This window comes from Rana temporaria, chromosome 1, assembly GCF_905171775.1.
Source record: "Rana temporaria chromosome 1, aRanTem1.1, whole genome shotgun sequence".
Taxonomy (NCBI): Eukaryota; Metazoa; Chordata; class Amphibia; order Anura; family Ranidae; genus Rana; species Rana temporaria.
In genome coordinates this window covers 212,726,513-212,745,846 of record NC_053489.1, presented here as the reverse complement: position 1 = coordinate 212,745,846, position 19,334 = coordinate 212,726,513, and the positions used below count along the sequence as shown (strand labels likewise).

At 41.0% G+C, this 19,334-nt stretch overlaps 1 protein-coding gene across 2 annotated transcripts in view; it reads right to left on the bottom strand.

The window, feature by feature from the left end:
- Positions 1-2,726: 2,726 nt before the first annotated feature.
- Positions 2,727-19,334, bottom strand: part of LOC120936691 (T-box protein VegT-like) — a 59,148-nt gene continuing 42,540 nt past the window's right edge. Inside the window, exons 1-9 of one of the 2 annotated variants that reach the window (XM_040349252.1) lie at positions 10,098-10,168; positions 9,176-9,323; positions 7,576-7,678; positions 6,400-6,564; positions 6,005-6,151; positions 5,804-5,874; positions 4,766-4,854; positions 4,481-4,658; positions 2,727-4,360 (exon numbers count right to left, since the gene is read on the bottom strand). In XM_040349252.1, the coding sequence (XP_040205186.1) occupies positions 3,979-4,360; positions 4,481-4,658; positions 4,766-4,854; positions 5,804-5,874; positions 6,005-6,151; positions 6,400-6,564; positions 7,576-7,678; positions 9,176-9,323; positions 10,098-10,113 (1,299 nt within the window). In that variant the 5' untranslated portion in view covers positions 10,114-10,168 and the 3' untranslated portion in view covers positions 2,727-3,978. Of the gene's footprint in view, positions 4,361-4,480; positions 4,659-4,765; positions 4,855-5,803; positions 5,875-6,004; positions 6,152-6,399; positions 6,565-7,575; positions 7,679-9,175; positions 9,324-10,097; positions 10,169-19,334 lie in introns of those variants that run through there. The other variant, XM_040349243.1, reaches the window with a different exon arrangement.

Here is a 19,334-nt window from a genome sequence, read left to right as displayed (position 1 = left end):
ACGATGCCCTCGAGGCCGCAGACGAAGGAGAATCTTGTTCTCCTGGTTCTGCTGGACCCAAGCGCAGCCTTTGACACGGTAGACCACAAACTGTTACTGATGCGACTAGCCAAGGTAGCAGAAGTCGCAGAAGGTGATTTACCATGGTTTTCTTCCTTTCTTGAAAACCGATCACAAACAGTTAAATTGGGTTGTTTCACGTCGGAAAAGCGCACGGTGTCATGTGGAGTCCCCCAAGGATCCCCCCTGTCACCGGTGCTTTTCAACATCTATCTTCGCCCTCTCTTTGATATTATCAGTAGCCAAGAACTACTCTATCACTCTTATGCAGACGATATGCAACTGTATTTTCGCATCTGCAACAAAAAGGATCATCATCATCTCAGTTTAGAGAAATGTCTCTCTTTGATAGAAAACTGGATGACTAAGAGTTATCTTAAACTCAACAGTTCAAAAACAGAACTCCTTATGTTTCACGCCAGCCGAAAGTGTCAACTGGCAACAACCTGGACACCGCCGCCCATTCTGGGCCAAAGCATCACCCCTAGCTCCAAAGTCAAAAGTCTCGGGGTCATCTTCGACACCTTCATGACAATGGACGCACAAATAGGGTCAGTAGTCAGCGGAGCGCACCATCTGTTGCGCCTACTACGCAGACTTATTCCATTTATCCCCAAAGAAGACGTAGCAGTCGTGGTGGGAACAATCGTGAATTCCAGACTGGACTATGCTAATGCCCTGTACCTCGGACTCCCAAAGTACCAAATCGCTCGTCTGCAAGTCATTCAGAATACGGCCGCCAGACTGGTGACTGGGAAAAAAAAATGGGAATCAATCTCACCTTCGTTGAGAACCCTTCACTGGCTGCCAGTAAAAGACAGAATTGCATTTAAAGCACTCTGCCTGACACATAAGTGCATCCATGGGAAGGCTCCGCAATATCTTTGCGGCAAGATAGAACCTCACAATTCGAATCGCGTTCTGCGATCCACCGACCAAAATCTGGTCAGGGTACCAAAAACCAAATGCAAGTCCAAAGGAGAAAGAAGGTTTACTTTTCAGGGTCCTAGACTATGGAACGCTTTACCAACCAGCATTCGGTTGGAGGAAAACCATCTGACTTTCAGAAGACGGATCAAAACTCTGCTCTTTTGATGTCATGAGACACGAACAACTAGCGCCCAGAAGCGATTCAGTTCGCATGCGCCGCGCTTTATAAGTTTTTCATTCATTCATTCATTGTTACCAGGAAGGAAAGCAATAGGAAACCTGAAAATTTACAGTTCAGTCCTCAGAACAGGAGATAAGGGGAAATCTTCCAATAGGGAAAACTGTTCTGATAACAAAGGTCTAAGAGGAGATTTATTGATATTGCCAGTTCCTTCCTGTTGTGTCTGGAACAAAGTGATCAGAAATCCCCCCAATGGGACCCAGTCAAAAAAATAAAATAAAACCTGGATTGTGCCAAAAACGTGTCCAAAACTGAAAAAGTTTTAGATCTCCTCTAAAGGCTTCAGGCAGCTCATTCAATATAGGAGGACAGCAATTTTTACAAAGCAGCACACCACAATGTACAGGTTTACATCTGTGGGTTGTGGTATGCTAAAACCATAAAAGTCTACTATGCATTTGCAATACATTATATTCCTGATTTGGCTGGTGCAGTGCGTTGTAAAATTTGCAAGACTGCAGCATGACTTTTAAAAAGGAGTCCGGTGCGGTTTTGTTCAATTTTGCAGGTGCTATTCACGTGCAAATCTTTACTTGAAATCACACCTGAACCGGACTGAAAAACACACAGGACTCTTTCAAAGTGGACCGCGCCCACCCTGGAAAGATGAGAACTGGCTCCATTGAAAGCAGTTTGGTTCACATATGCGAATCTGATTTGGTTCAAAACTAATTCACATGGACTTGTGAACGGAGTCTTAGTTAATCTTAAATTAGTCGTGATTTACTCCTTTCTTACCTTTGCTTCATTTCTGCATTTTTTTTTTAAGATTAACCCCTTTAATACTGTCTAACACATACATGTGTGGCAGCAAAAAGGGTGGGCCATAATGCCCAGGTGCATCGCTGAATAGCCATTATCATAACAAAAAAACACTAGCTTGAACAATCTACATTTCTTTTGGAATTTTTTTTAATAGAATTATACTTAGTTGCTTTAAAACACTTGTTACATTAGATTGTTTTGACAGACACATAATTTGGACTTTGAAAAGCCCTGCTTGTGTCAAAAAGTATTACTTTATTATCTTAAAATGACAAAGTTATTGCCAAATCAATAGGCTTATAACAAGAATGCAAACAATGCTTTGCTCCATAAAGGGTAAACAAGTGCAGATAGCTGGAGTGGTAGAAAAGCTCACGGCATCAACTTAACAGAAGACAAATAGGTTTTATTATAATAGCACCTCAGCTGCTAGACTTTCCAAAAAAAAACTTTTCAGAAATGTGATGCAAGTAGATGTTCAGCCTATATATAAGCATTTCAGGAAATGAAAAAGTTAGAGATGAAGCTTGCTGTATAAGACAATCTGTTTACAATGTTTGTAGACTTCCTGCATGTGACCAGAGTGATGGGCACAGCTGACAACCAGACTGGAAACATGCAAGTCTTGATTCCACAGGTTTTGGAGCAAAGCCTCCCACTTCCAGCATCATAAAATCCCTCCTTTGTCATGGTTTGGCCTTTTGTAAGATATTCAAACACATAACAGCACTTTATGTACTAGCCGTTTATTGCAAGTGTAAAATGACAGTGACCCAAAATGTACATTCCATCATTTTCACTTCAATTCACTGAAGCACATAAAAATCATCCTTCATTAGAAGGGTGTGCTCCTAGCTAGCAAACAAAAGTCCAATATTTCTTAAATAAAATCTATTTACACACACAATGCGGTCTATACATAGGACATATCTTTGTCACAACCAGTAAGTTAGGGGTGCATAGTCTAAAAAGTAAACTTATCTAACAGACCAGCCATACATTGACTGGGTCTCATGACTTTCTACAATCCAAAATTATTATTTCACATACAGTCTTTATTTACAGGATGTGCCAAACGCATTGATTTATACCCATAGCAGCCAATTAGAAATGCCCTATATTACTCTCTGCTCCGAGCTGCTGAACCTGCAGCTGCCATATATCCCTGCATATGGTCTTTACCCCATGAATCTCTATATTGCAAAAAAACAGCCCAGAAACGGTTGCACATAAACAAACCCCCAGTTAGAACAAGCATGCTCATTACACACAACCCTGTGTAAAACATGCAAAAAGACCCTTGTGCTTTTCTTGCATTAACTGTGCCTCATACCATGTGCTGGTCCAAATATGCACGTGCATATTCAAAAACATCCCCAGGAAAATGTGCAAAATTTCAAGCAAATGTTAAAGTATTACCAAAAAAGAAAACATTTAAACCACAAAATAAAACAAAACATTTGTGCAAAGCAATATCGGAAAACTCGGTTTTATGACGTAAAATCTCTTCTAACAGGAAGGTTTGTTAGAGGAGTTGTATGTCTCCAGTCCTTGGCTTCAAAATTAAATGTGTGTGCAACAAACAGAGATCCGTATCGGAGTGTGTGTATATACATCCTCCAGTTCCAGTTGAAGACTTTGCAGTTCTTTATTCTGGAAATAGTTCACAAGCAGCTAGAAGTAGAAGTAGAGTTTGGCCATCTTTGGAAGTGGTTGCACTGTAGATACCAATGCCAACAGGAATAGGTCCAAAACCTGGTCTCTAAAGTAGAAGTCTATAAAATAAATTAAATGGCATACAGTCCCTCCTAATCACCCAACTTATACGAGTAGCATTTCTTGGATGGCTACATTTGTTGTCTGTGCCAACGATTGATTATTTTTTTGTTTCCTCTATTTGTGAGGGGACAAAAATTATTATGAAATTGTAGAGGCAATTGTGAGCTCTGTCAGTCCACAACTTGGTTATTGTGTTTCGCTATTTACCAGCAAGTGTAAGGAAATAAAGAGTATTGGCTCCAGTCTGACATCCCATTATGTGTTTGATTCACAGGTCCTTGGGTGCCGAAGTCTGTTGGGTAGGAGTAGCTCATGGGCCGATACTGCCCCTGTGTAGGAACCATCCACTGGTCAGGGGTATATGGACTGTACATGGGCCCACGCAGTGTCTGTCGTGTAGGTGTGTCCATTGGAAAGTTCATTCCACTAGGGCGCTCCTGTACAGAGTGCTGTGGAGGAAATACTTGAAGCTGACAGGCATCCAACTCTGGCACTGTTGCAACATCAGGTGTGAGGCGTCTACCTGCTGCTTCACATGTATCCAAGGATCCTGGAAGGGTCTGAGGACATCTTCTCAGTGGGCTTCTGTGGAATAATGATAGAGATGTACAAAATGTTATTTCCTTTGGAAAAAATAAACACTCAGAACACTACCAATTTATTACATAGCACAAAAGGCAGTTGCCGAGGAGAAATGTCACTTACCTATACAGAAAGCTGGAGGAAGAGGATGGAACCTGCTGCTCTTGGTGTGGAGAATCTGTCAAATCTGGAGAGTTGGGGTGTAATTGAATACCTCCTTCATGATCTGTAACCCACTGGGAATATACCTCTGCTGGCATCATGCCAGGTTCTTCCTTTACACGAGCGATTTTAGAGCGATCTAAATGGGCACGAAAAAAAAAAAAAAAAAAGAAGAAAATTAGTCCATTTCTATTAAAGATTTACAAGCTGGACCAAGCCAATCTATCCCACAGTAAACAAAAATACCTTCATCGTCTGCTTCAGGACTGTCCTCCCATTTCTTCCTTTTCTGGCGCTTGCTAGGACTTTGTGGATGGAGCTTTAACATGTCATCCCTAAGAAAACAGAAACCGTCAATGTATGCAAGACTAAATTGCTTTACACCAAAAGTAGGTGCATTTTTTTTTTTTTTTTTTTAAATACACTGAAGGTTGACTTGCTCTTAAAAAATATATCATTTTTTTTTCAACTTTTAGTCGACTACTAACAGTTGGGCGCCAGCTGCTATAAATGGGGATTAGAGTCTGAAGCGCAAAAAATCATGATTAACTAATGGTTAGTGTTTTTTTCACCTAAAACGTTATTATAAAAGGTGTTACCATGTCATGAGAAATATATGGGACAGCCTTAGCCGATTAACATCGAAAGAAACGCTAGTTTTCTGGCCATTTTCCTGACTATCTGACTTCAATACTTTGACTGCCTTGTTTATACAAGTACTAGTAAGTACTGTACCTGAATATATCATTAAAAACTGTGATAAAAAAAAAAAGGAAATGCATAACGAGACAGATTTACTAAAAGGAGTGGAGAATGTTCACACAAGCTGTGTAAACATTCACTTTAATTATCCAATCACATGAAAATCCCTGTTACCTCATCTACATATCACTGGATAATTGAAGTGAATAATCACACAATTTTTCTTATGAACATTCTTAACTTCTTTAGGCTACAACTGCACGGGCGACTAGTCCCAGTGTGATTGACAGCGCGCCAGCAATGTCTGCCTATTTTGCCACCTGTGAGCAGCTAGCTGCGACTGCCAAGCCCTGTACACTTCAGTGACAGTTCGCTGGCACAGTCAGCGATGAGCTGTTGTGACCACTGGCTACGAGGACAGCCACTGATAGCTGTGGCCTCGAGTGACCTGTCACTGAGTGTACAGGGCTCGGTGGCTACAGCTATACTGGAATGGAGCTTTTTGAATTGAAGTAGCATGTTATCATGTAAGTTAATGAACATTGAATACAAATTGTATTTATGTAAAAAAAATGTACATACCTCTTGCTGCCCCTTTCCTGTTCTCTGAAACCCTTGGCAAAAGGATTGTGATCAATTTTCAGTTTTGTGATCTAGGAAAAAAGAAGCAGGAGAATAAATAAATTATATATATTTTTTTTCTAACAATGTGATTTCATGCATTATAGTTCATAAACAGTCACATTCATGTATCAGATATGCTTACAATCTACTTTATCTTACCTTGTCATTTTGATAGGCAGTGACTGCTGTAAACTCGGTCTCTGGAAAGCTAAACACTTGCAGGAGTCCCCATCGGGTGTTGTATACGTCATCAGACTGAATGATGTGGAACCGAGGTTTGTACCGATGCATTGAGTGCAAGATTACCTGCAAAGAGTCAAGAAGCACTAAAATAAGACCATGATATTCTATAGGAGCATAGGGGCTTTTGAGCAAGAGCAAGGGTAGGCATTTCATTCAATATAAATCTTAGATTGTAAGCTCCAATGAGCAAGGCCCGCTGATTCCTCCTGTATTAAATTGTATTGTATATGTACTGTCTGTCCATATGTTATAAAGCGCTGTGTAAACTGTCTGTGCTATATAAATTCTGAATAATAACAAACAATGCTTACATGTCCATGCTGGTCCAGTGTGTTGTTGGTCAGTTTTAGCTTTTGGAAGCAGATCGCATCCTTCATCCAGTGGGCACCTGGGGCTGGAGAGTCTGGATGTACATACGTCCTGCATGGAGGGTGTGGCTCGGCTTTACCTGCTGCCTCCCACTGGTTCTTGTTCCACTATTGAAAGTAAAAAAATATTGTGTTTTGTAGCTGCAGACAAACTGTTAAATAAGTGTGCTTCCCCAAACAGCAAGCACTACTGAAACAAATTAAAATTTGGAAAAAAAATATTGTATGCCCAAGCTATTAGGCTGACCATACAGTAATCTTTTTCTTTCAACCAGCTGAGGAGGATCTGATTCCCCCATCCACATTCAATGTGGAAGGGGGGAAATCACTCCCACTGTGCAAATGTATCCTGACAGCTGAAGACTTTTCTGCTGGCAGCACTGATTGATAAACTAGCCTGTTGGGCTTCCCAAACAATCAACTTGTGTTCAGTCTGCCCATACATGGATCGAAATTCGTCCGGTCCCTGCTAAATTGGACACATTTTGATCCATGTAAGCAGTAGCGACTGGTGCACAATTTTCTTGGGGGCGTCAATGGCCTCCCCTGCTTGCTCGTTCCTCTCCCCCCCATTACACGAATGCCGCATCACTCATCCATCAGACCCCCCCGCCACCCCCTGCACTTACCCCATCCAGGGCCCTGCTCGCCCCCCCGCATCTCCTCCCGAGTCACGGCGGTCGCTTCTCCTCCCGGCCAATCAGGACTTAGGGCCCATGGCCAATTAGGTCTTGGAACTCCCAGTCAATCATGTCTCAGGACTCGGTTCCTGATTGGCCATGAGTATAAACAGGAAGGCATTAGCGAATATTAATTCGCTAATGTCACACAACTGGGTGGGCGCAGTGCTCTGTGTCCCCCGAACCCACCCTTTTTGAAGCAATTAGAGCCTCTCACTCTAATCATGTGCTTCTAAAAAAAAACACATTGGAATCGATGTGTCCGGCACCCTTCATGTAGATTAGGGGCCGCATGCATGGATAAGTGTGGTGGCGCCCCCCCTCCGCCCTGCATGAGAAGCTGACATTACTCATATGCATGTTTGTTTGACAAAATCATTCCAGGTAAAGAGAACCTAGACTTTACTGCCTATATATTATAAAAGTCACTCATATTTACCTTATATCTGCAGTTGTCCAAAGGGACAAAATCCACCAGAACCACATATTTGGTGTAGGGATGGAGCCCAAAGAGTCGAATCTTACATTGTGGGAACATTCGCCTGTAAAGAGATATGATTGCTAATTAGAAGACAGAATTGTGTTTCTAATAGCGTTTGTATGCTAAAAAAAAGCAAAGTACATATTTAAACCACTTAGTGGCTTAAAGGAGTTGTAAAGGAAAAAACATTTTTGCCTAAAATTAATGTCTGCAAGGTAGACAGACAGAATAGTGTAATGATTCTGTTAAAAAACGAGTAAATACCTATTAAAGTGGAGGTTCACCCGGAAATAACATTTTTTAACATTAGATTCATGCTCATTTTGTCTAGGGGAATTGGCTAGTTTTTTTAAAATCAAAGCTGTACTTACCGTTGTAGAGAGCGATCTTCTCCGCCACTTCCAGGTATGGGCTGCGGGACTGGGCGTTCCTATTTTGATTGACAGTCTTCCGACAGGCTTCCGACGGTTGCATCCATCGCGTCACGATTTTCCGAAAAGTAGCGAAACGTTGGTGCGCAGGCGCAGTATAGAGCCGCACCGACGTTCGGCTTCTTTTGGCTACTCGTGACGCGATGGATGTGACCGTCGGAAGCCTGTCAATCAAAATAGGAACGCCCAGTCCTGAAGACCATACCCGGAAGCGGCGGAGAAGATCGCTCTCTACAACGGTAAGTACAGCTTCGATTTTAAAACAACTAGCCGACTCCCCTAGACAAAATGAGCCTCAATCTAAGGGTAAAAAAATGTTTATGGGTGAACTCCCGCTTTAAATTCCTTCATCTAGATCACCTCCGGCATTCTAGTTTCTGTTCTCTCATTCACTTTATGGTTTGCATCGCTCGTTCATGTAAGAACTACATTTCCCAGTATGAATTGCGGAATGCCCAGTAATTCACACCTCCTTGAAGTCTCCAACATGTAGAGAGCGTCCTGCCACACAGATGTAGTTCCCAGGAGGGGGTGAGCACGTTACTGACCACCGCAGTAAAGCCTCCCATCACGGTGGTAAGTAAAATCAGACAAGCAGGAAGTGAACAGAACAGAGAAGAAATAGAGAAACTTCTGAGCAAAAACTAACAATGAGGAAGTGAAAAGAGGAATGTCTGCAGGTAAAGGATGCTTATTATGAAAACAAAAAAAATCCTTTACAACCCATTTAATAATGAATATAACTACATGTTAAGAAATAAACAAGCTCCATCTATCATTTTAAACTGTGGCAGCAAGGAAATGTATGCAGCAATATACAAGACACACACACACATTATATTATATATATATATATATATATATATATATACACACACATATATACATACATACATACATACATACATATACACACATTAGTGTTATTTCCTGTTAAAAGAATGCTCCTTACACTTGCGGTATTGGCAAGTATCACCTTATAGCTAAAAGATGAATGGTGTCAGTGGGAACTTATCTAAGGGACAAATTGATCAAGAATCCCTAGCAACTTCTTGAGGAACAATGGGGTTCCATGGAACCCTGTTTGAGAAACCCTGCTGTAAGGCCTTTGTTATAGGGGCACTCACCGGCCAGTCTTGGTGATGATCATCTCGGTCCCTTCCTGGTGGAACTGCCTCCATAAATCCAGGTCCTCCAGGGCTGCACTGACTGAGTTGGGCAAATACATGGAATCTTGGTTGGTGACACAGTCCATGTCTATAGTTGGCTTCACATCTAAAGTAGAAAAAAAAAAAAGTTAGAGCTACAAACATGCTTGTATATCCACTTAAAAAAATAAAAATAAAATGGATATATATATATTACACACACAGTTGTACTGTTAGCCCTAGATTATGCATTCTCATAAGGTCCAATAGGCTATTCACAATTCTACAAAAGCCTTGGACCCAGATGTGCCCTTCCATACCACAGTTGATGGAGAGAAGTCATTCCAAATCTGGACCCCCAGCATATCCACCTACTAGTGGAATACCACAGACTGGGTACCAGATACGACTTTACTGTGAAATCTTGCATATACATTGATCCAAGAACCGTCATCCACCTAATTGATTATAGATTAGATTAAAAGACAAAAATGTATACTCAATCCATAACGGTTGGCATTCACATCCAGACTCCTATTCAAGTAAAAGATTTGGAGATCAAATAGCCAATTTAGCTAAATAAAACGTCTGAGTGATACCCATCAAACTGAACAATTAGGGCCTAAACATGTATGACCAACAACTACAGATACACATGTATGACCAACAACTACAGATACACATGTATGACCAACAACTACAGATACACATGTATGACCAACAACTACAGATACACATGTATGACCAACAATAGATAATTCCAACGGCCAAATTTAAACAAAAACCCTAGCTTTTCCCTTTAAAGTGTACAGCTCGATCACACCTCCAAGAAGAGTTTACAATGGCTCCAATTAGTTGCTCAATCCCTGGTGCCCGCTGGCATACCCCGGAACCTACTTACCAGTCATAGACTGCATGGTCCCCTCCGCTCTCTCTCTCCGATAACTACTTTCTCACCTGCTGGAGTCCCGTCGGATTTATAAAGGGGAGGGGAGGAGTCACGACCATAGGGCCCCGCCCACACCTGCTGCCCCATAGTCGCTCTTTGATGTGTGCGGGATACAAAGAGGAAGATCCTGTGTAATGACGGGGGAGGGCAGGAGGAGGCTGACCACTGATTAGCATCAATCTGATACACAGGAAACCCTGCGGGGGAAATGCGCCATCATTTACTACTAACTCACTGCAAAACAAACAAGATCAGGTTCAAGGCATGGCGGGCAATACACAGCACAGGGTGCCTGACACATAGGGGGCCACATCAGTCCCAGACATACTCCACAGAACACGAACATCATCACTGTCACTCACATATCTGATATATCTCCATCTCTGTATCATATCATATATCGATCGCTATAGGTCTCCATCGATTATATTATATATCCCCCAATCTCTATATTATAGATCTATCTCTATAGGTCTCCATCTCTCTACAGATATTCTATATCTATCACTTTATATTATATCTCCAAATCTCTCTTATATCCCTCAGTCTCCAAAATTTTAGATCCAAGTCTTTTATATATCTCTCCATATTATACTGTATATCCAGAACTTCATATTCTATATATATATGCCTCTATCTCTCTAAATGTCATTATAATAAAAAAAAAACTATATATATATATATATATATATATATATATATATATATATATATATATATATATATATATATATATATATATATATATATATATATATATATATATATATATATATATATATATATATATATATAAATGAGAGATAGATGGAGATAGATATACAATATAAAAAGATCGAGAGATGAAGATATAGCGATGGAGACATACAAGATATTCAATATAAAGTTATATATATTATATATAGTAATAGTATTATTAAAAATTTAGGGAGGTCAAGTTATAGAAATTGATATATAATACAGAGAGCTGGAAACGTATACATATACTCTGTATCAAGCGCCATCTATCCATTATATATATATATATATATATATATATATATATATATATATATATATATAATATATATATAATGGATAGATGGCGCTTGATACAGAGTATATGTATACGTTTCCAGCTCTCTGTATTATATATCAATTTCTATAACTTAATCTCCCTAAATTTTATATTATATATCTTTTTATATGTCGCTAGCTCTGTAAATGTTATAATAATAGATGTATGATAGAGATGAAGATATCGAGATAGAGAGATGAAGGTATAGAGATGGCGAAATATACATAGTTAAATAATATAAAGATATAAATCTCTCTCGCTCTATAATAATATATATAAATAAATAAATAAATAAATAAATAAAGAGAGATGGATAAATAGAGGTTGATACAGAATATATCTATTTATGTTTCCAGCGCTCTATATTTTATATATTAATTTCTACATCTTCATCTCCCTAAATTGTTATATTATAAATAGATATACAATATAGGAGAAATTGAGACATATATAATATTGGATATATTTTTATGTCTCCATTTCTCCTATATTGCCTATATATCTATAATATTCAAATGTAGGGAGATGAAGATATAGAAATGAATATATAAAATATATAGAGAGCTGGAAACATATAAAAAGATATATAAAGTGCTGGATATATTTTTATCTATTTCCAGCTCTCTCTAATGTATATATTAATTTCTATATCTTCATCTTCCGAAATTGTAATAACACTGTAAATAGATATGTATTATAGGAGAAATGGTACCTAAAAATATATCCAGCACTTTATAAAAAAAAATTATACACTATATATATATATATATATATATATATATATATATATATATATATATATATATATATATATATATACATACACACACACACACACACATACACATATATACATACATACACACACACGTCGCTATCTCTCTAAATGTTATAATAATAAAAATAGATATATGATATAGAGTGATGGAGAATAGAGTGATACATAATATAGAGATGGCGAAATATAAAAGAGAGACACGTATACATTAATATAAAGAGACCGATATACAATACAGGGAGAGCTATATAGGGGGGGAGGAGATATAGCCGCATCTCTCTATATTATATATCCATCTTTATCGTATAGGTTTATAGATCTCCATCTCAGATTATATATCTATTCATAGGTCTCCATCTTTCTATATTATATATCTAGATATATAATAAAGTAAGTAGGGTATATATCTGTATGCGATTATGTGTCTATATAGAATATCCATTTTACATATACTGCTCTATATTATATAGCTATTCCTATCTATATAGATATTATATAACCCGGTGAGTGTAGGGGTTGGGGACGAGGACGGCGTACAGAACACGGTGTGTGTATTTTCTATGAATGAATAGAAGTGGAATGTCGGGGACGGACATTGTACATAGTCCAGTGACACGGATGTCGGAGTATGTGGGGTCGGTCGGTGTAGTTGGGTTATGAGGCCCGGTGATAACACACAGCCCCCCTCTCTCTCTCTCCCCCTCAGGACAGTACACATGTCCGGACAGTCTCCTCTCTCTGTGTATTGGCGGCTGTAGACAGTCGGGAGAAGTTTTGTGAATTGGGCTGGTCGGCGGCTCCTCATATAGTATAGCAGGAACTGAGGCCTCCTCATCCCATACACACGCCCCGGGCTATGGACATTGTGTGTAGTGACTGAAGGCCTCGTATTTCCTCTAATGTCTCTAATTGAGGCTGGGAGAACTCCATTGTCTAAACATGCCGCCCTGGACCCATTGTCTGCCAATCCACATAGCCGAGCGGTCCAGACACTCCATTATACTGCACTACACATCCTCCATACTCAGCCATCCTCTACTATCCAGGGCACCCCTCCATAGCTGCTATGGTAAAGATAGTAATATCTCTATATACTACAACTCAAGAATATTCCTCTCATTCTCTACAAAGTGTGGATTAGAACCCATCTGGGTTTTTATTTTGCCCTTTGGGGAGATTTCCCTTCACTTCCTGTCCCCCAGTTACTACAGGTAGTGAGGAAACACCAGTTCCCACTAAAGATTTGTCTTGTTTGGGGAACAACCCAACATTTAGGAGTTTCTTTTACTTTCAGCAACAACAGTCACCATGGGCAGCAAGAGTGGACTACATACTATACAATCTCTTCTAGATCTACCACCAATCATGTAGTGCAAGGGCCTAACAGAAAGGTTACACAGTACAACTGAAGGCCATGCTTTCTAGTTTTGGATAAAGTGGAGATGGATTAGAACAGCTGTAGGTTTGTACTGTGTCCCCATTAGGGAAGATTCACCATCTCCATCTGTCCTGGTGTCGCTGAACGCAAAATAAAGTCTTACATCTTAAAGGGGTTGTAAAGGTTCTTTTTTATTTTCTAAATAGGTTCATTTAATCAAGTGCATTGTTGGTTCACTTACCTTTTCCTTCAATTTCCCTTCTAAATGTTTTTTTTGTCTGAATTTCCCACTTCCTGTTTCTCCTCAGTAAAAGTTGCCACCATCATCCGAGCCGTTCTGGGGGTTAGTCAGCCAGAACCGCTTACTGAGAAGGAACAGGAAGTGAGAACTTCAAAGAAAACAAAGAAAAAACATTTTTAGAAGGGAAATCGAAGGAAAAGGTAAGAGAACCAACAATGCACTAGCTTAAAAGGAACCTATTTAGAAAATAAAAAAACAAACCTTTACAACCCCCTTTAACCACTTGGGATCCGCCTGCCGTCAATTGACGGCTACAGTGCGGATCCCAATTTCCAAACCGCCGTCAATTGACGGCCGCCCCTTAGGGCGGTCCCCGCGCACGCTCCAGAGCGCGCTGCGGGGAAAATCTGTGTTGGCCGTGTCCCTCGGACACAGCCAATTACAGATCGCCGCGAACGGCCAATCAGAGTGGCCGTTCACGAGGCGATCTGTGCGGCCAATGAGAGAGGATCTCATATGTAAACATATGAGATCATCTCTCATTGCCGTTTTACACAGAGACAGCGGTGCTGTCTCTGGAGAGGAGACGGATCTGTGTCTCTTGTACATAGAGACACAGATCGGTCACCCCCCCAGTCACCCCCCCTCCACCTACAGTTAGAACACTAAGCAGGGATACATTTAACCCCTTCCTCACCCCCTAGTGTTAACCCCTTCAATGCCAGTCACATTTATACTGTAATTAGTGCATATTTATAGCACTGATCGCAGTATAAATGTGAATGGCGCCAAAAATGTGTCCGATGTGTCCGCCATAACGTCGCAGTCCATTAAAAAATCGCAGATCGCCGCCATTTCTAGTAAAAAAATTAATTAAAAAAAAATAATTCTGTCCCCTATTTTGTAAGCGCTATAACTTTTGCGCAAACCAGTCGCTTATTGCGATTTTTTTTTTTTTTTTTACCAAAAATATGTAGAAGAATACGTATCGGCCTAAACTGAGAAAAAAAAATGTTATTTTTTTTTTAAATTGGGATATTTATTATAGCAAGAAGTAAAAAATATTGTATTTTTTTCAAAATTGTCTCACTTTTTTGTTTATAGCGCAAAAAATAAAAACCGCACAGGCGATCAAATACCACCAAAAGAAAGCTCTACTTGTGGGGAAAAAAGGACGTCAATTTTGTTTGGGAGCCACGTCGCACGACCGTGCAATTGTTAGTTAAAGCGATGCAGTGCCGAAAGCTGAAATTTCACCTGGGCAGGAGGGGGGTATATGTGCCCAGTAAGCAAGTGGTTAAAGGGGTGTTCCAGGCATTTTTTGTGTTTATTAAAAGTCAGCAGCTACAAAAAGTGCATCTGCTGGCTTTTAATAAACATACACTCACCTGCTCCACGTTCCAGCGACGCGCAGGCCGGGGCTTCGCTCCTCTCCCCCCCTCCCCGGCCGGCGTCTTCATCCTAAGTGTGGGTACCCGTCTGTGACAGCTTTCGGATTCACGGCCGGGCACCCACTGCGCATGCGCGAGCGTCACTGCACTCTCTCATTGGACAGGCTGCAGTAAGGCGATTAAGCTATTCGCCTTACCAGCCCCTCGGCGGAAGGAGGAAGTGGGACAGGAAGTCCCACTCCTCCTGAAGCCCCCACTGCCCTCCCCCAAAAATGTACATGCCAAATGTGGCATGTAATGGGGGCGAGGAGTGGGTTAAGCGGAAGTTCCAATTTTGAGTGGAACTCCGCTTTAAGTGCTCAACAGGATGGGAAAAAGGGGGGGGCACCCATCTTTCACATGGTGAGTACCAGAGATTTCCTCACTTTGGAGGGATTGCCTCTCACTTCCTGTTGTGACTGTGGAACAGGAAGTGAACTCTCAATGGGAAATAAACGTCCTCTTATTTTATGTGAGGCGACAATACAGGATAACCTAGATTTGTAAACCTACTTGCTCAAACATGAACATGAAATTTAGAATTTGCAAAAATAAATTAAAGGTTATCCCTCCTGCAATCTCTCTAAAATGAAAGGAAAAAAAATGTGGCGGACAGCTTTAGAAAACCAAGTTTAAAACATGACATGCAAACTCCTTTTAGAAAAAGTACAGTATCTCAGGACAAAGCCTTTTTTTATTTTATTGAGGGGGGTGTATGCAAACCCTCTATAATTTTTTGATTTATTTTTTATTATTATTGCCGTGTTACCTTTAGGGAGATACATGCCTCCATTTGTACTGGTGACCAGCATCGGTGAGAAATAAAATGCAGGGAGCTCCAATATGTAAGCGTTGTCATCGGAATAAGAGGTAAGGGGAAATTTTCTAATGGGGACACCCCATGGAGACAATTGTTTGGGAGAGGAATTACTAAGCTTTGGGAGATTTCCCCAGTGGTTTACAGACTGCAAATAACCTGGCGGGGGGATACCCTTCCTTGCATTCTAACAACTAAAACCATTTTGGCTCACCATACTTATTATGCCAACACTGAACCAGCACAGTGAAGCTGAACACACATAGCACAGTACCATTAAAGCGGTTGTATACCCCCCTGGTCATTTTTATCTACAAGTAAGCCTATAATAAAGGTAAGCATATAAAAAGGTTTACCTATAGGTAAAATTAATATCTCCTATACATATAGGGCCAGATTCACAGAGCAAGTACGCCGGCGTATCTACTGATACACCGGCGTACTTTCAAATTTCCCGAGTCGTATCTTTAGTTTGAATCCTCAAACCAAGATACAACGGCTTCTGGCTTCGTTCCGACAGGCGAACAGCTTCGTACGCCATTGGATCGTAGGTGCAATACTTTGGCGCTGGGTGGAGTTCGCGTCATTTTCCACGTCTGGTATGCCAATTAGCTTTTGCCATCGATCCACAAAGGTACGCGCGGCCGTCGCATTCTCTTACGTCGTCGCTAGTCGGCTTTTCCCGGCGTATAGTTAAAGCTGCTATTTTGCGGCGTATAGATAGCATTGCCATGTTAAAGTATGGCCGTCGTTCCCGCGTCGAATTTTAATTTTTTATTTTTTTTTGCGCAAGTCGTCCGTGAATAGGAAAGGACGTAACTCACGTCTAAGTTCAAAAAATGACGTCGGTGCAACGTCATTTCGCGCAAAGCACGGCGGGAAATTTCAAAACGGAGCATGCGCAGTTCAATCGGCACGGGGACTCGCTTCATTTAAATTAATCACGCCCCCTACCCGCCCAATTTGAAATACACGCCGAGAGATACACTACGTGAAATCTTCCTGGATTCGACTTAGATGCAGCGTAGCGCATCTCTGATACGCTGCGCCAGGGCAATTCTATGTTAATCTGGCCCTTACTGTTTAGGAGATATTCACCCTGCAATGCATGCAGCTGGTGACATAACTGGTGCATACGCTCTAAAGGTCTGGCTTCGTGCCAGTGATCTGCCGATATGGTTCCGGCTAACGAGGAAGTTCCTTTAAGGACTACGCAGGCGCAATCCTTGCTGACGGAAATCTCCGAACCTCGGCCGGCATCCAGGGCGACGTGGATTTTGAGGAAAGAGGCCAGTCCTCCAATCCACGGGGATGTTAAAGAATGAGCCTGGATGCCGGCCGAGGTTCGAAGATTTCCGTCGGCAAGGATTGCGCCTGCGCAGTCCTTAAAGGAACTTTCTCGTTAGGGGAACATTAAGGACAAGTCATCGGAATTGGGCTCCCGCGCATGCATGGGAGTGACATCGCAGCTCCGACCAATCATATAGCCAAAGCTTGCGAACCAAGAAAAAAAAAAACAAGGGGACATCTCAGGCCTCTCAGCGGTGACTTTACAGCTCTGGAGGGCATCATTCCAAGGGGAATATTGCATAATGTGCTAGTATGCAATGCATACTAGCACATTATGCCATTGCCTTGCAAGTTTTTTTTTTTGTGCATCCGCAGTTTACAACCACTTTAAATAAACCTAGGTAGAAAGCACATTTCAACAATGTTTGACAAATCCTGGTGCCAGGCTAAAAAGATTAAAAAGAATGTGCCAGCGAGGTTGATTTGTCTTGCACCTATCGCCTTGTAATTGTAGCATGAATCTAAAAAGGTGAGGATTATATGGTTTCATTGCAACTCATGACAATGGGATTCATTTATTACAGATAAATACCACATGAATTTCTGAGTTAAAATAACTTGTGGTATTTATCTCAAAAGTAGTCAATGCACTAAAACAAATATGCGTTACTTACTGAATGCTTTAATTCTTTAACTTTTTCAAGATTTATCACTTAGGAGTTTTTTTTTTTTTTTTACATGCCAACAATTCCCCAGAGAAAGAAATACTATGAAACTGAAAACATTCTAGTGTGCTTTCATTCACAGAACAATCTTCCTCTGGGGAAACGTTACAATTTATTTTTCATTCCTGAGCTCATTGGAGAACATTACCACACCGATACATTGTATACTTTCAATGTACTGGCCAGTGCAGAGTTCCCCTCATAGTCATTTTGTACTTTGCTAAAATACTGCTTCCTGGTGTTCTTTAGTGAATTAACTTTAATAATTTATCTCTTTTTTTTTTCTTTTGCAGTATTTACCTCACATTCAATATTTTACCTTGATGAATTGACTTTTATTATCTCATGCAATATTTCAGACAAATGGGTCACGTGACCTTTATATCGCATGCGGTAACTTTTATGGACCTGAATTGGCCCCAGTGTGACCATCTCTTGAAAATATCAAACAAAATAACACTTTCAAATTTAAAGCATATGTAAACCCTCACCTTGTAAAACAACTCATTCAGTTTAAATAGAAATGAAACTCCTCTGGGAAGGCTGTCCACAAGGTTTAGGAGTGTGCCTATGGGAATGTTTGACCATTCTTCCAGAAGTGTATTTGTGAGATCAGGCACTGGACAAATCTGATTGGAAATATCTGGAACTGTTAAAGGGGCTGTAAAAGGTAAAAAAGTTTTCACCTTAACGCATTAAGGTGAAAAAACATCTGTGGATTAGCGCCCCCCCCCCAACCCCACCCCCCCCGTTTACTTACCTGACCCCTCGAAAGTCCTGCGCCGTGAACACTCTTGCTTCTCTGCTCATTCATTGGTTGATTGAAAGCAGTGCAGCCATTGGCTGGCACTGCTGTCAATCACATCCAATTACTCAGCGTGCCGGGGGGTGGGGCCGAGTGATACAGTGAGCGGCTATGGCCGCCGGCTGTATCACAGGAGCGCGCCCACCAGGGCCGTCTTAATAGCATCATGGGCCCCTGGGCAAAGTAATACTGTTGTGCCCCTACAATGGAGACAGTGCAGGTAAACAGACATCAAGTAGGTAGGAGACAGACAAGCGGAGCTCCCCTTGGGTGGAGCTCTGCATTACCTACATGAACAATCATTCTGTACAGCAAAGAAACAGTAGGAAAATACTACATACATAAAGTAACAAAGCTGTCCTGGGCAAATAATATATCTGCTAATCTGATACCTCCCCATCACTATGGCGGCTCTACATCCCAGATATCCCCCCAGCACTCTGACCCCACTACATCCTAGATTCCCCCCCCCCCCCCCTCAGCACTGTAACCATATACCATAAGTCCTGAGCATTCAAGCTGCGTGGGGCAGGGTCAGAGCATCACTGGTGCTCCAGCCCTGCCCCTCCCTGCTGGCTGTGAAATAATAGGTCTCATTCTGCACAGCACGGCACATCACTGCCAGCCTGCCTCCCCTGTATATCCATCACTCTCAGTTCCATCATGGG